Below are 17,058 nucleotides of genomic sequence, written 5' to 3'. Positions count from 1 at the left end.
TCACTGAGCAGCTTGTTCAGTTACAACAGCATGGTAATAAGAAGTTTTCTTCCAGGGTTGGTATTGCTAGGTAGTTTCCATTTTATGTCAGATGCTTCAATATATGTGAAGATTGTTTTAACAACTTGTGGTACCTTTAAGCTTGAAGAGCTTGGTGTTAAGGGATAAAACTACATAAAAAGAAGTTAATACCTATTTCTTCCACTTTTGAGTTTTGCCTTCTGAGAAAGGACATACCTCTAAAGGGAGGACAGTAAGTAGTTCCTTGGATAAACCCTCTGGCCCCTCAGCCTCATGGTGCCTAATAAATAGAACGGCAGCCTCTTTGCCCATTGTGAGGAAGTTCAGTCTTCCCCCGTGAAGGTCAGGTGACCAGGCCCCTAAAACAAATTGCCAATAGATTATATGAGCAACAGAAAAAGTATATGAGTGGCCGGGGACATGGCTCAGATGGTAAAGTACTTGCATCATATGCTTGAGGCCCCAGGCTCAATCCCCAGCACCACATAAAACCTGACATAATTCCAGCACTCAAGAAAATGGAGATAGGAGAATCAGAAATTCAAGGTCATCCTAGAATGTGTAGAGAGTTTGAAGCCAGCCTGGGCTACGTGAGACCCTCTCTCAAAAATATACATGTATATGTCCATGTTCATAAACACAGGACTGATGAATATGCATGAGTGAGGTGCACCTGTCCTCTTGGAGAGAGGAAAGGAGGCAGGTTCTTCAGGTTTGTAGGGGAGAGAATGAATGAATGAATAAATGAATGAGGAGAACAATGGATGACCTGCAACAAACTTCCTCTGGGCTCTAGTGAGAGGTCTGACTCCACACCCTTCCCTGTGAAATGATTTCACTCTTCTTTGGTTAATGAAAGTCAATCAAAAGAATTGGGAAGGTGTGTCCTTCCCTGTAGATCTCTTTAGTTAGATAAAGAATGCCTTCTTGGTATTGACTCTTCTCCACGTACTCTAAACTTCAAGCCTAAAGGTACATTTGGTTTTTTTTTTTTTTTTTCATCCTTTCCTGGAATGGCCTGGTGGAAAGATCCGGGGCCTGTAGAATTGAGATTCGTTCTTTCCCTGAACACATTATCCTACTGTTGAAAGCTTAAGTTTATCCTTTTGCTTTTGTGTTCCTTCTTCCTTTATTTATCTATTTTTTCTCTTGGTTTTTCGAAACAGGGTTTCTCTGTAAAAAGCTCTGATTGTCCTGGAGCTTGCTCTGTAGACTAGGCTAGCCTCGAATTCACAGAGATCTGCCCGCCTCTGTCTTCTGAGTGCTGGGATTCTTTATCCTTTCTTATATTCACCTTTTGGGCTTCCCCAAGTAGTCATTCTAGCCCTCTGTATTTCCAGTTCTCTATCTTTTGTTGTTATTATTATTATTTTTAGAAATAACTAGTCAACTGCTAGTCCCAAAATGTAATTTAAGTATTATCTGGCTAAGGGGATTACATTAGTTCCTTTTCTGTTTCTGCAGTCAAGTTACACGGCCAAGGCAAGTTATAGAGGAAGAGTTCTTTTGGTTTATGGTTTCAAGGGTTTAGAGTTCATATTGGCACAGTAGAGGAGGCAGGCAGACACGGAGACTGGCGCAAGTTATCCAAAGCTCACATCTTGAACCACAAGCACAATACAGAAAGCATACAAAAAGGAGATGAACCATATTGCTCTCAAAGCCCTCCCCCAGTGACACACTTCCTCCGCATGGCTACTCTAAACCCTCCCCAAACGGTGCCACCAACTGAGACCAAGTGCTCAACTATCTAAGACTAGGGGAGCCCAGTGCTCATTCAGACAGCCACAGGGATCCTCTGGCTTAAGACTAGGAGAGCCCAGTGCTCATTCAGACAGCTACAGGGATCCTCCGATTTTGCTTCAGAGCATTTTCTCGTCTGTCCCCTTGTTTTGCATTGGTACCCTCCTGGGATGGCCCCGAGGGAAGATTTTAGATGTTCTATTCCCAAATAACCAGTGCAACCCCCCGTAATCTCTGTCCCTTCGTCCCCTGAGGACAGAATGCTCAGAATAGCCGATAGCAGCCCAGGTATAGAGCAGGGCCCCTAAGAATGGCCTGACGGGCCTGCCACCCCAAAGCGTCCTCTAGTAAGGTCTTAGGTTCACTTTTTAGAGTTCTGGTCTCAGTGCTAGTTAGTGAGACATTAACAAGCCAGTTCGTTCCTCTCCTGGGGGACCTCCCCTATGGGGAAATAAAGTTAAGTGTTTCTCCTGGAGGACTAGGAAGAAGGTGAAATTTTAGAGTTTTCTTTCACGTTGTTCAGTTTCTCTCCTTAGCTGGGGCCGGGAGGGCTACACTGAGCAAAGTGGGGGAGCTTCTGGCCTGGTCAGAGGACTCAGTTCCTCTGCTTTCTGCTCAGTCCGTCTGAGCAGAGGGGCTGGAGTTTCCCCCGAGGGGCTGTTGGTGAGCGAGCCCTGTTTGGATTTGGTCAGGGCTGGTCTGAGGTATAAGTGGGAGCAAGAGCGGAGGGGAACCGTTTAGGAACCTCCTGTCCCTTTCCTTTGTGTTGGGTTCTCATCGGATAAAGACGCAGGTCTTTTCCTCCAACAAAGGGTATGGTCAGTTTCTTCCTGAGAGACCAGACTCTTACAAATAATGTATTAGGTTAGGAGCTGACAGTCCCAGGGGCTGGAGAGTGAGCTCAGCGATTAGAAGCACTTGTTCTTCCAAGAGCCCAGGTTCAATTTCCAGTACCCACACAGAGGCACCTCGCCCTCTCAGGTACCAGGTTCACCTGTGGTGCACAGGTGACCATGGAGGCAGAGCACTCAGACACATACAATAATAAAAATAAATCTAAAACAGGGGCTGGAGAGATGGCACAGTGGTTAAGAGCACTGGCTGCTCTTCCAGAGGTCCTGAGTTCAATTCCCAGCAACCACATGGTGGCTCACAACCATCTGTAATGAGATCTGGCGCCCTCCTCTGGTGTGCAGGCATACATGGAGGCAGAATGTTGTATACATAATAAATAAATAAATCATTAAAAAAAATCTAAAACAAATAAAAAAAATCTCTAGAAAAAAAAGCCAACAGACCCAGTTTGGGGTATAAGGATAGATTCCTTAGTCCAAATAAAACAATATTTGATCATTCCATTTTTCTTGTTGTTTCTGCTTATTTTTATTGCCTTTCCATTCCTTAAGTCCTAATTGCCTGTCTGGGAGAATCAATTTCTTTACTTTTCTTGGAGCTCAGTTTGGCCCGATTGTTCCCCCATTCTGACTCCTCAATCAAGAGTCCCTGAGAGGCTTGGCACCCCATTCCTTATCCAAAAGCCTACGGGGCAGGGTTTCGCCCTCATGGTCTGCCGCTTCACCCATCTCCAATGGATTCCCTTGCGGGACAGATCAGTAGCTCTCAGCACCAGGCAGACTGCTCTAATCCCACGGCTGGATCCCGAGGCCTGGCTGCTGATAAGCCTCGTGAGGTCGATGAACAGTTACACAACTATGGAGGGGCTCTACGTTCAGTTGTGTACTGCATTCACTCTCAAACACCCCCAGAATGACCCAACCACTAAGTCAGTACTTGACTATTTTTTTTCCTTTGACTCGTGACCAGGGTTGCCTGTAGCCTTTGAGCATGGGCCCTTTTGTTGCTTATTTTTCTTTTTCTTTCTTTTTTTTTTTTTTTTTGTTTTTGTTTTGTTTTTCGAGACAAGGTTTCTCTGTGGTTTTGGAGCCTGTTCTGGAACTAGCTCTTGTAGAGCAGGCTGGTCTCGAACTCACAGAGATCCGCCTGCCTCTGCCTCCCGAGTACTGGGATTAAAGGCATGCGCCACCACCGCCCGGCTGTTGCTGATTTTTCTGTCTCAGGGTCATTACCAATCTAGGAAATACCAAATGCCCAAGCTAAACGGGCCACTGCAATGGGGCCGTGGGACATGTTTCTTCAGTGACATGATTCTGGACTTCTTTGCAGATGGAATTAGAATCCTGGATGATCCCCCAAGTTGTTGGAAATAAAAGATGGGGCTCAAGGACCCCCTGATACTGCACAAAGAACCCATGGGCATGCCATCATTCTTTTGATAGAAAATAGATGGATGCTTTGTAAATCTTTTCCTCAAAGGCTACAGAGATAAAACAGTATTCTTGAGGAGGTTGTAGGCATGAGCTAAGCACCCAGAAATGCATGGCCACTGAGAGCAGACAGACCAGAGCAGGACTGGATGGAACCCAGTGACTCCATAGGGGCCTGACTTGTGAATGAAGCTTGTTTGGCATGTCTGTATGACAGAAGAAGGACCCCTTCTCTAAGGTCTCATGAATTACCACCCCTAAAACCGATTAACCCTGTCATGGTGACATCTCATCTGTCTAGAGGAATAGGCTCACAGCTAGCGGCCAGCTGAGCCATGACGCCCTGTGTCACTTCTACCCCCATGAAGATTTCAAGCTAAGAAAAAGTAGAGAGTCTTTCGATATTAGTGGATATCAGGGTTCTGTGGGAACCTCCTGAGGGGTTCCAGGTTATTAAGACCTCGAATGAGGAATTGGAGATACTTGGATGGCAGCAGAAAACAGGGACGGTTTATTAGAAAATAATTTTATTTCCAAGAAAGGAAACTGAGCTGGAAATGCTGGAGCAAGAAGAAGGTTTAGAAGCTCAAGTAACCACAGCCGTGGCCACATCAAACACAAGATGGGGGCTTTCATGTCACATGATTCAGGCTTTGGGGGCTGTCTACAGAGAGTGGGCTTTCTCAAGCATATTGTGACATGTATTTCTGTTATAGAAATGAGGACCTGGAGAGATGGCTGAGGGGCTGAGAGCACTGGCTGTTCTTCAGGGGACCTGGGTTCATTCCCAGCACCCACATGGTGGCTCACAACGGTCTGCAACTCTGGTGCCCGAGGATCTGACGCCCTCTTCTGGCCTCCACAGGCTCTACATGCATAGCTGTACATGCAGGCAAAATACCCATACATATAAAAGTTTAGAAAATAAATAAAAATAAAATGTGGGAATGAGAAGTCACTCCAGTGAATCTTCCCGGTGAGGAATCGCTCATATACTTAGCGATTAATTAAGGAAAGACTCTTTACTTAAGCGCCTGGCCAACTGGGCTCATACCCAGTAAGAGTGGCCCCCAACTGAAGATCTCATTCACTTAGATACACCTCAAGCTTATGCTTTCTGACTTTGTCATCCTTAAATCTCTTCCTCAGGTCCAGGCCCCAGGTTACTCCAGACAGTTTAATGGATCAGGAGACTGCAAGTCTGGCCTCAGAGGTAGATGAGGGATGTCTCATGTTCCCAGACTTATTTTAAGTGCACCAGTATTGTTCTTTTTCAAACAGTTGATACCCAGGGCTATCTTGCCCACCTCATGGAATTATGTATTTTCTGATACGAGCAAAAGAAACTTAATGATGGTTGTGTCCCTACACCTGCCCCTCCCACCCCCATGCCTGTGAGAGGTATGTCTTTGGTATGGGAGTCAGGGCCTAATGGCTGGTCATAAACCAGTACTGTCTCCCTTGTCCTGGGAATCAGGGCCTAATGTCCTGTCAATCCTGGTGAGTAAGCATTTACGTCCTAGAGTCCTGAATCTCACTTATCTCTAACAGGACCGTTTTCTTATCTTTGGGTGTCTTGGGGTATTTTGAAGGCAACACTCTTTTAGGCAGCTAAATTCCACTTGTGTGACTTAATATCTCCTAGGTAAATTTATTGGTAATTTTTTCTAATACCAATTCTATAATTTTATTTTTTTTCTGTATCAGTTCTACACAATTTCACATCATGTGTCTCATCAGCATCTTAAATGTCTTTTTTGTGTGTGTGTGTGTGTGTGTGTGTGTGGCGTTTTTCCTTTTAATTAATTTTTTTCATTTTTTTTCACATTTTTTATTTTTTATTTTCAAATTACTCATTTAAGAACACTAGTTTAAAAACATGCTTTGTAAGCCGGGCGATGGTGGCGCACGCCTTTAATCCCAGCACTCGGGAGGCAGAGGCAGGCGGATCTCTGTGAGTTTGAGACCAACCTGGTCTACAGAGCTAGTTCCAGGACAGGCTCCAAAGCCACAGAGAAACCCTGTCTCAAAAAACCAAAAAAAAAAAAAAAAAAAAAAAAAAAAAAACATGCTTTATTGGAACTGGAGAGATAACTCAGATCTTGAGAATGCTTGCTGCTCTTTCAGGTGACTCCAGGTCAGTTCCCAGCACTGAAGTCAGCAAGCTCATAATCTCCTGTAACTCCAGTTCCAGGGGATCCGAACCTATCTTCTGGCCTCTGCAGATATCACTGAAGCTGCTGGTGTGCATAGAGGTCAGAGCTCAGGCAAATGAAACACGTGGTTGTTGTGGAAAAAACACCCGGTTCCGGATCCCAACCCTGGGAGAGGGACGGGAGGGCCCACTGAGTCCGACAGCACCAATGTAATGGTTTAAGTAAAATGCTTCAGGTCCCCGAGTGGCAGCAGTGGGCAGCAGGCCATGAGACCACAGCACAGGTCCCTGAGTGATGACAGTCAGTGGACAGTGGGTCCTGAGACCACGGCTAGCCATGAAGGCGGCTGGGTACCAGGCAGGAAGCTGTGTGGTGGGTGAGAGTACAAGATAGATAGGCACACCATGCAGAATGAAGTTAGATATTTATTTAGTGGGTTATGGGGGAAGGGGAGAAGGGGAAAGAGCAGAGAGAGAGGCAGAGAGAGAAACAGAGAGACAGAGGGGGGAAGGGAAGAAGTGGGGGTTAATTAACTTTTTTTTCTTTTTTTTTTTTTTTTTTTTTTTTTTTGGTTTTTCGAGACAGGGTTTCTCTATGGCTGTGGAGCCTGTCCTGGAACTAGCTCTATAGACCAGGCTGGTCTCGAACTCACAGAGATCCGCCTGCCTCTGCCTCCCAAGTGCTGGGATTAAAGGCGTGCGCCACCACCGCCCGGCCTTAACTTTTTTTTTCTATATGTATGTTTTGACCATATTATTTTTAAGAGTTATTTCTTTAATTTTTGAGATTAAAGAAATTTTCCCCCTTCTCTTTCCTTTCCCCCAAACCCTCCCTTCCTTTTATCTTTTCTTTCTCTCTCTCTCAAACTCGTGGACTTTTTTCTTTGTTACTTTATTTGTGTGTGTGTGTGTGTGTGTGTGTTTATCTGTTTCTAAATACATAAATGCATCCTGCTCAGTTTGTATAATGTTACTATATGTTATCAGGATTGACCATTTAGTATAGGATATCCAATTTGTGTATTCTGACTGAGTATTTAATATGATTTGTACAATTCAAGCTTAACTGGGTCTGTCTTACTTTTCTATTGATGCTGTAAGACACCATGACCAAGGCAACTTATAGAAGAAGAAGTTTATTTGAGGCTTAAAGTTCAGAGGACGATTCCACAACCAAAAAGATGGAGAGCATGGCTGCAGGCAGGCGTGGAGCTAGAGCAGTAACTGAGAGTTCACATCTTGATCTACAAGCAGGAGGCAGAGACTCCCCCCACTTCTGTGACACACCTCTTCCAACAAGGTCACACTCTAATACTTTCCAAACCATACTCCCAACTGGGAGTCACTTAGTCAAGTAGACGAACATATGGGGGTCATTTTCATTCAAGCCACACAGTATCCCCTGTTCTTCCTTTCTCCCTTCTTTGCTTTCTCTCCTCTCCTCTCCTCTCCTCTCCTCTCCTCTCCTCTCCTCTCCTCTCCTCTCCTCTCCTCTCCTCTCTTCTCCTCTTCTCTCTTCCTCTCCTCCCCTTTCCGCACCTGTTTCTCTTTTTCTTTCAAGACAGAGTTTCACCATATAGCCTGGAATTTGCTATATAGATTAGACTGGCCTTAAATTCACATAGATCTACCTGCCTCTGCCTCCAGAGTACTGGAATTAAATGTGTGCATCATTAATCTGGCTAAGGTTTTTTTTTTGTTGTTTTCTTCTTTAAATTTTTAAATTACATCTATTTCTTTTGTGTGTATATGTGGAGGTCAAAGGACAACTTGAAGAAATCAATTCTCTCCTCCGCCTACATATGTCACTGAGATTGAACTCACCTTGTCAAATTTGGCAGGAAGTGACAACTCACTGAGCCATCTCAGTGAGTTAAGTACCATTCCATGCAAGCAGGGCTGGGGACTCCAGGACACTGCAAGAACCTAACATAGCATGAAATTTTGGGCCTGTGTCTGCTTTCTCACTTTCCCTCAACCATTCGCTGTCAACATATTTGAATGAATAGCAACCACAGAGAATGTATGTTCCCAAAATGTAACTTAAAGACGCTGCAAGGACAGGGAATATGAGCCTCTATTTTTAGAAATGCTTGCGGGCCAGTTGAAATGAAAACATTTCTTGCCTCATTCAGTCAGACACGCATTTGCTGGACTCTCCAAGTCTGGTAGCATAAGGGAACTTTCCCTGTTGGACACAAAACTTCGAAACCCATCTCTTTGTGCCCTGCAGTAGCCATTTCAGGGTTTTTAGCCTGGTCGTCTCGCTGAGCAGATGGGTAATAAGAACGGCGATTTTAGACCCTCCTGTAACTCTCACTGTCTGCTAAGTTATGTATATAGAACTTGGAGTGAGTCAGCATTTGAAAAAAATAGAGAAACTTCATTTTTTTAAAAAATTATATACTTGGCGTGTGTATATGGAAGGGGGTGCTTACCCTGACATACATGGGGGTCAGAGGACGACTTGTGGGAGTCAATTCTCTCCTTCCACTTTGTGGTTTCTGGGACTGGAACTCAGATCATCAGGTTTGGCAGCGAGCACCTTCACCCACTGAGCCATCTCAGCAGCCCAGGACTCTTTCTCCTTAAGGACTCTTTAGAAGGAGGCAAGTAGACAGGTGCACAAGTTGGTGAACGGGGGATAGTTTTCATATGTGCATATAGGCAAGTTCTCCCCGTCTCTTATCTTCTGCTGAGGTGCTAGGGATTGAACGGTGTGTGTGTGTGGGGGGGGGAGACTTGTGCATGGCAGGCAGGCGATCTGCCACCGAGTTACATCCTAGCCCTTGATTCTTTTAAGACAGACTTTCACTGTGGTAACCCAGGTAAGCCTTGAGCTCCCAACCCTCCTGCCTCAGCTTCACAAATGCTTGTATGACAAGGATGCGCCTTTGCACTCAACTTCTTGTTCATCTTTTCTGAGGCCACTGAGGATGCTCCGCTTCGCTTATTATGACCTGAGAAGTTGAAATTCTTCTTCATTATTTTAAAGGCTAAAACTCTAATATTCCGTTTTGCAGCCACTGCTGAAAAGGCAGAAGAAACCAAGCCAGATCAGCTCTTCCCAGGACCTTTACCAGGGAACCTACCAGCTAACCACTCCAGTGAGTACCAGCAGTCACCATCCCAGACTGGAAGATCACTACCAGCACACACAGCCGCTCCCCGGGTGACGTCTGCATCATCAAAGCTCCTACCTCCTGTTGCATTTAATCACACGATTGGACACATAATTCTTTCGGAGCATAAAAATGTCAAATTTAATTGCTCGATCAATATTCCTAACACGTACCAAGAAACAGCTGGCATTTCGTGGTGGAAAGATGGAAAGGAATTGCTCGGAGCACATCATTCAATCACACAGTTTTATCCTGATGAGGAAGGGGTGTCAATAATTGCATTGTTCAGGTATGTGTCCTTTCTTTTTAAATGTCATTGTGCTAATGCCACCCCAATAGCAGAACCCTCAAGGAAAACTCGGCCTTTTCTTTTTAAGAAATCTTGATCCCTTTAGAATATAAATAAATACTGATCTGACTGTTTATGTTGTTGATTTCTTTTAAATGAGCTTGCCCCACGGTAACTGCGGCTAATATATACTCTGAGGGCTTAGAGGGCAGCTCCTAACTCATTTAAGGTCAGTATTAAGTCCACCTAAGCCCCAAGAGCTTCCAGGAAGTGGGAAACAGTGTGTATGGAGGTGTGTGTGTGTGTGTGTGTGTTCATTTTCAGTTCTGGGGACAGAACCCCAAGCCTCGAGCATGCTAAGCATACATTCTACATCTCAGCTATACCCCAACCTGAAAGAAAGTGGGCCTCTTTTTGGAGACAGGCTCTCATATACGAGGTCAGTCCAGGCTGACCTCAGACTAATTATGTAGCTAAGACTGGTCTTAAATTCCAGATCCACCCACATGCTAAGATTACAGTGCTGGACTGAGAAAGTGGTTAGTGTTTTTTGTTTGTTTTTAAAATTATTTATTAATTTAATGTGTGTGTGTGTGTGTGAATGTATATTTGCCTGTGTGTATGGATGTGCATTGTGCATATGCCTGGCGCCCTCACAGGCTAGAAGAGGTGTTAGATCCTCTGGAACTGGAGTTACTGACAATTGTGAAACACCATGTGGACCATAGAACCGAACACTAGATGTTCTCTTAACTGGTAAGCCATCTTTCCAGCCCAGGAAAACAGTTTTTAAGGGATTATGAAACGATAACCATCTGTTGCAGAGAAGGCTCAGTTGGTAAAGCGCTTGCCTTGCAAGCACGAGGATGAGTTGAGTCCTCAGTGGGAGACGATGTATTCCAGCTCTGGGGCGGCAGAGGCAGGTGGCCGCTTTACTGTGACTGACCAAACCAGCTTAGCCTACCAGCCGCACACACACACACACACACACACACACACACACACACACACACACGACAATATCAGTGTTATCTTCTTGGTTATGGGAACTTTAAAACAGTGTGTCGGTCCCAGCCCTTTGGTTCACTCAGTGTCTCTCTCCTGATCTCCTGCCTTCTTTCTGCTGCTGCCAGTCGTGGCACCAGTGCAGCTTGCACCCAGAGAGGCAGAAGGAAAGTTCTAGGGAGTGAGACAGACTGTCGGTCACTTTTTGTTTTTATTAACATGTATTAATCATGCATATTACTGAGGTACTTGTGGTGTGTGGTATGTACACTATGCACTGATGGAATCAGGGTCATTAGCATTTCCTCCTCCTCGTTGTTTAGATCTTCTTAGGTTGTTGCAAATGGCAGCCATCCCACTGTGCTGCGGAGCTCGGTGCTCCACGGGAACACATTTGGGTATGTATTCCTTTCATCAAACTTTGGTTCCTGCCTCTCTTTTTTTCCACTTTCCCCCACTTCTTAACTTCGAATCTGAATTCTACATTCCAGTCGCCTTCTTTTAACCTGAGGGGTTTTGTCAATTGACTAACTGACTTAGCCTGTTGTTCCCAAAAGTTCAAGATGAGGTGCCAGCCACTCAGAGTCAGAGCAAGTCCTTGTCTCCTGAGCCCTGCACTCTGGAGTGGCGTTCTCTTTGATCCGTGATGTTTTCACTTTCTCTGCCCTAACACTTGGCACAATCCCATATGTGTCATGCCTTTAGGTGAATCATTTTTGTTTCCTTTCCAGCAAGCCACCTCATACTTCCCACAGACCTGATAATTTAATTTGTCAACATTTCCACCAGGTGCGCTTTGCTTCAGGGCAAAGGACAGACTTCCATGATTGTCTCGCTTCATTTTATTCTGGCAAGGTGTATCATGTTCTTCTAGACTGTGGCCACACAGGATAGTTGACTGTATTTTTTTTTCTCCATCTACTACAGAAAGCAGATGTCTTACATAAACAAAGCTTACAAAGAGAAAAGGATTTTACATTTAATAAGCACATAGTGGGGTGTTGACTGGCCTAAAGAAACAGAAGGGTCACACAGGTCAGATGTCGCTTGAAGAGGGCACAACCCTGCTGTTAGATCACTCCATATGACTCCGCCCTTCCTCTTCCCAGAAGTCTCCTAATCTGGCTTTTGAGCTCAATCTCTTCTTGGCCAGTTATTGACCAATCAGCTTCTTTTTAGCCAACGAGAGTAATACATATTCATAGTGTACAAAAAGGTTGTTCCATAGCATATAGTACCTTTGCTACTTTGTGTGTCTTTGAAGACACCTTGAGAGTTTAATTGCTACTCATGAGACATTTCCCTATATGCAGCCCAGCATTGGCACGCTGAGGGTTATAGATGCTGGATGCTTTATCCTGGGGCCAGCCCAGCCACCACTGCTCTGGGGTCTGGGCTTCCCCAGTGCCAGCCCTGCAGCTGTGGCCAGGTGGTTCCTGTCTAGACACTATGGCTCAGTATGTATCATTTCATTCTGCCTCCTTGGTCCAAACGTTTCTATTTCAAAGGGTGATGGGATTTTCATACCTTTGTTGGGAGACTCTGCCAGAGCTAGAACCCAAGGTCTCGGCTTCTCCTGCGCTCATGTTCTATAATAGAGCTACATCTGACCACCTCCATACCATATTTTAAAAAAGTAGTCATGAACAGTTATAATTTAAAAAAATAAAATATGTTAACACCCACAAACACATTGAGGAATAAGATTAACAAAACATAGACCTAAATAGCAAATACACTAAGCCATAACTGAGAAAAAGTAATGACTAATAAAGCTGCTGCATATATAATATAGTAAATTGTACATAATTTTACATATATTCATTAACATGTGTGAAATATTTTGTAGCTAACTGATCATCTGGCCAAGCCTTAAGTGTAGTTGATGTTCCATATGGCCTCATTAAATATACTACAGGAAAAAAAAAAAGTATGGTAGAGATGGCTTGGTGGGTAAGGGACTTGCCACCAAGTGTGATGACCTGAACTTGATCCCAGGAACCCACATAACTGAGGAAAAGAACCAACTCCCCAAAGCTGCCCTCTGACTCGCACTTATGCACTGTGTCATACACACACAAATACACACATACACTCATGCACACATAGACTTGGATACAAAATAAATACATAAAATTGGAAGAAAAAAATTGAAGCAATGCATTTCAACTGTGTAGGACATTCTCCCTCAGTCCCTGCCCCCAGTCCCTCATCATGGGGGATGAGTGTTTAGGCATCTTGCAGACCTCTTCAGTCCACATGCAATCCCATGCATGTTTACATGTGTGCCTGTCCCCATGAAGGTGTGCCCATGAAGTGTTTATTTATGGCAGTGGCAAAAATCAATGCCCAGGGTTTGTAGGGGTTTTTTTGTGTGTGTGTGTGTGGGGGGGGGGGGTTATGGAAGTTGCGTTTCTAGCTAACTGAATTATGTACTGTGCTGTGTGTATTCTACTTTGTAGGTTCCCATAATTTTTTTTCTTGCTAGCTTGCTTAGTTTTCAATTTTCCAACTATCCATTCCTCCTTCAACTCTGAAAGAAAGCCCCGTCTTGCCTCCTCTCATGGCCATGAAACTCAGGACTGTGCCCCCACTTCTTGAGATTCCTGTCCTGGTTCCCACCTCAATCTGGATAGATTGTCCTCCAGATCCGGGTCCTTCCGCATCACCTCCCACCTTCACTGTCATCCTGAAGACCCCTCCATATCTCCCTTTCATGTGGGTTTTCCTCCCTCACTTTGCCACGCAGTCCTTTCTCTGTTAACCTCTGAGACTCTCATGCCTGAAAAGACCTTTTCCCCCACCCTGACCTTGGGATGCTTTATTTAGATACAGAATCAAACAAGAAAAATAATTCCTCTTAGTTTTGAAGTCTTTGAACACATTTCCTAGTTGCTCTTGCTTGGTGTGGTGGGGACCCAGGTCATCACAGGTGATCTCACCCTTCCCTCTGGAACCTTTATGATCTTGACTCTGACTTAGAGATAGAGCATTTCTGGTAGAAGCCCCTTGGTGTGGCTCTTCTCTCCATCTGGGCTGCCCGTTCAGGGACCTGGTGATGACAGGCCTGCCGTAGAGCTCTGAGCCCATTAAATTCCCTCCTCTTCCTCTTTGCATGTCCCTTCTTCAACTCCCTTGAGTTGTCCAGTCCCCTGGGTTTGTTGTTTTCAGTTCAGTCTTTCTGATATTGCTTGCACAGATCCCCAGCTTCCTGATTCAGCTGGGAGGGGAGAGTATTGGGAATAGCCACTCCTCTCCCTGGGCCTACCCCTCTCCCAACCTGCCTTTCCCAGGAAGCCTTGATATAAGTGTCTAAGTTAGACCTTCCAGTAACGGTGAATGGTCTAGACACTGTCCAGGAACATACTGCTAACTCCTTCCTGCCGTGAGTGGTTGGAGGTGAGGCTGGGGTCATGGCTTGTGTTTTGAGTGTCTCTTTTTTATTTGTAGGCTAGATTTTCCTGACCTGTTGAGTCAGGGAACTCCAGGACACTTTACACAGTCTGGGTTCTACAGTCCAAGTGCCTGAACTGTTATTTGGGCTTAGGCCTGCATGGAGCCCCTCCTCCTCTCTCAGCTTCCTGGTCTTTGTGAAGCCTTTAGCTTCAGTCCTTGAATGTGCAAGTTGAGTATTATTTTGCCAGCTGCTCTAAAGACACTTTGCAGGACTCAGTTCTCTCATTCCAAAATATGGGTCCTGGGAATTGAACTCCGGTCCTCAGGCTGGACAGCAAGCCCTTTTACCCCCTGTGCCATTTTGCCTGCTCCCAATGGAACTTGTGTGTATGTTGTATAACTTTATGTTTGTAAACACATTGAAAAGTAAAAAGAAGGCAGCAGTAGCCGAAGATGCTTATTTAGTTTTGTGACAAGGTTTTGAAGTATAGCCCATGCTGACCTCAAACTTGTAATCCTCCTGTCTCAGGCTCCTGAGTGCTGGGATCACAGGCACGCAGCATTGTGCTAGATGGATCAAAGCAAAGCAAAGCTAGGACAACTGATAACAAAACAAGACAAATTTCTATGTGCCAGTGCTGGCCTGACCTTCCCAGGAGAAGGGCAAAAAGGCACATGTGTCCCTTCTCCCCCAACCTGAGCACAGAACTTGTGCTGGAAGCACACACAGTGAGGCTGTCAGAGGCCTATCTTCCAGAACGATGACTGAGGTGGGGGTAGGAGAGGTGGGTCAGTGGTTAGAGCACTGAGTTTGGCTCCCAGCACTTGCGTTAGGTACCTTACAACCACCTGGAACTCCAGCTCCATGGAGTCCAATGACCTGTTTTGGCCCTGTAGGCATTTGCACACATGTGAGCACACTACACCCACCCACACCCAGAGAGAGAGAGAGAGAGAGAGAGAGAGAGAGAGAGAGAGAGAGAGATCTAAAAGGAAAGAAAAGATGACTCAGGCACCAGAGAGTTCCAAACTAGACAAGAGCATACCAGCCCTCCATTTTCACAGTAGCTGCGACTTTAGGCAATTAGGTGAATACTAAAACTGTGTAAGATACCTGGAAACCACGCAAACTAGAATCAGGAACTAGTTTCAGAAGGTTATTTGGGGGTAGGGAACAGTTGCCCAGGACCCTGAAATCTATGAAACTCCAGAGGCATTGTAACCCAAAAATTCCTCAGATTTGCAAATGTCTTGACAGAGAAACACCAAAGCCCTGGTTTAGAGTCCACCAAGGAAAGCAAGACACCTGATAGTGTGTGGTGTGTGTCAGCAGGGGTTCAAAGAGATAGGAAGGTAAGATATAGGAGTGCACAAGTGCCTGTGTGTGTGTGTGTGTGTGTGTGTGTGTGAGAGAGAGAGAGAGAGAGAGAGAGAGAGAGAGAGAGAGAGAGAGAGAGAGAGAGTTTCGGTGAATTCACTCTGTAATAAGTACTAACAAATCTGAAACCAGTAGAGCAGTAGAGTGTTGGTTGGAGACCCATGGAAAATTGACACTGAGCTTCCTCAGGGGCCCTCAGTCTGCAACTGATTATATGTAATGCATGTTGAAATGGACAATCTGTTTTACTCAAAAGTTAAATGTTCATGACGTCTGAAAAATACCCTCATGGCAGCACTATGGCCCAGCGATGTTGACACATTAACCCTCTTAGCACTTGATAAGTGTCTCGAAGGATTTTCTGTTTCTGTAACAAGGACTCCAAAGACAGTCACTGCAAATTTCTTTCTGTGTTTTTCTTTGAAGCATAACCAGTGTGCAGCGCTCAATAGTCACTGCAAATTTCTTTCTGTGTTTTTATTTGAAGCATAACCAGTGTGCAGCGCTCAGACAATGGATCATATATCTGTAAGATGAAGGTGAACGACAAAGAGATTGTATCTGATCCCATATATGTGGAAGTTCAAGGTGAGCCCAAAGCCAGAGTACCCTGCTGCCCGGGAGCTGTTTAGAACTTGCATTTAAGTGTTTCCTGTGTGATGTGCAGGGTGTGGTCTGCCTGTTAATACTTCTGGAAACCTTATGAATTCATCAGTGTTGGAATTTTATAAGACAATCCTCTTTTAGAAACTTTAGATAATGATGTAATTGATTCAGTTCTCTGTGTGTGTGTGTGCATATGTATGCCCAGAGCATTGTACATGCTAAGCGCATCCTCCACCTGAGTGTTGATCTCCATCCCTGAGGTTCTACTTTCCAAGGTGCCTTTAGCAGCACCACCATCTCATCACCTCTTTTCTTTTCTGTCTGCTCTACCTTCTACATTCCGCTCCTAATGAAAGGCTTCCCTGGTGCCCATTCCCTTGTGAACATGAACTTAATGCCCAGTAGCACTGCAGAAAGCGTGAGCGAGGGAGAAGAAAGGGAGAAAGGAGGGAGTCAGGGAATGGGTGAGTGTGGAGGGGAAGAGTCAAGGAAAACCCCTCAGATGAATCTCATAGGGGCCTTTGCTTTCCCAGGCTAGCTGACTGGTACCTGGGCTATGTGAGCATCAGTCGACAGGAAGGCATCCCATATGTTTGAAATTATCTTGTAAAAGACAATCTTTAGAAGACAATTTACTTGTCAAGATCCCAGGAAAAATGTACAAGTTGGGAAAAGTCTGAATCTCAAAAGCTTTGAAATGGGGAAAAAAAGAATCCTATTAGTCCATGGGCAACCAGATTGGTGAGAAGTGAGTTCATAAAGCCTATGATTTAAGTGTCAAGGCCAGCCAGCTTTGCCCTGCTAAAACTGTGGGTACATGATCCAAACCAGTAATCATTGGCTTTCTCTGAACATTTCCAGGCTCCCTTGTGGGCCAGATTTTGGAGTTTCAGTAGATTTAAGGATTATAACTATAGAACTGTGCTCTTTTTGTCTTCAAGTAAACTCTTTGTCTCTTGTAAACTCTTTAGTTTTACACAAATATGTGAAATTGTGTGTGTGTGTGTGCGCGCGCACACACACTCACTCATAGTGCTTAGAGCATTGAACCTAGAGCC

The 17,058-nt window shown here is 44.8% G+C and overlaps 1 protein-coding gene across 1 annotated transcript in view; it reads left to right on the top strand.

The window, feature by feature from the left end:
* Positions 1 to 17,058, top strand: part of Mertk (MER proto-oncogene, tyrosine kinase) — a 101,778-nt gene that overhangs the window by 13,876 nt on the left and 70,844 nt on the right. The window contains exons 2-3 of the mRNA XM_057781866.1: positions 9,228 to 9,615; positions 15,882 to 15,982. Of these exons, the coding sequence (XP_057637849.1) occupies positions 9,228 to 9,615; positions 15,882 to 15,982 (489 nt within the window). The remainder of the gene's footprint in view (positions 1 to 9,227; positions 9,616 to 15,881; positions 15,983 to 17,058) is intronic.

Source organism: Chionomys nivalis, chromosome 9 (genome assembly GCF_950005125.1).
Source record: "Chionomys nivalis chromosome 9, mChiNiv1.1, whole genome shotgun sequence".
NCBI lineage: Eukaryota > Metazoa > Chordata > Mammalia > Rodentia > Cricetidae > Chionomys > Chionomys nivalis.
This window is presented reverse-complemented; position numbering and strand designations above follow the sequence as displayed.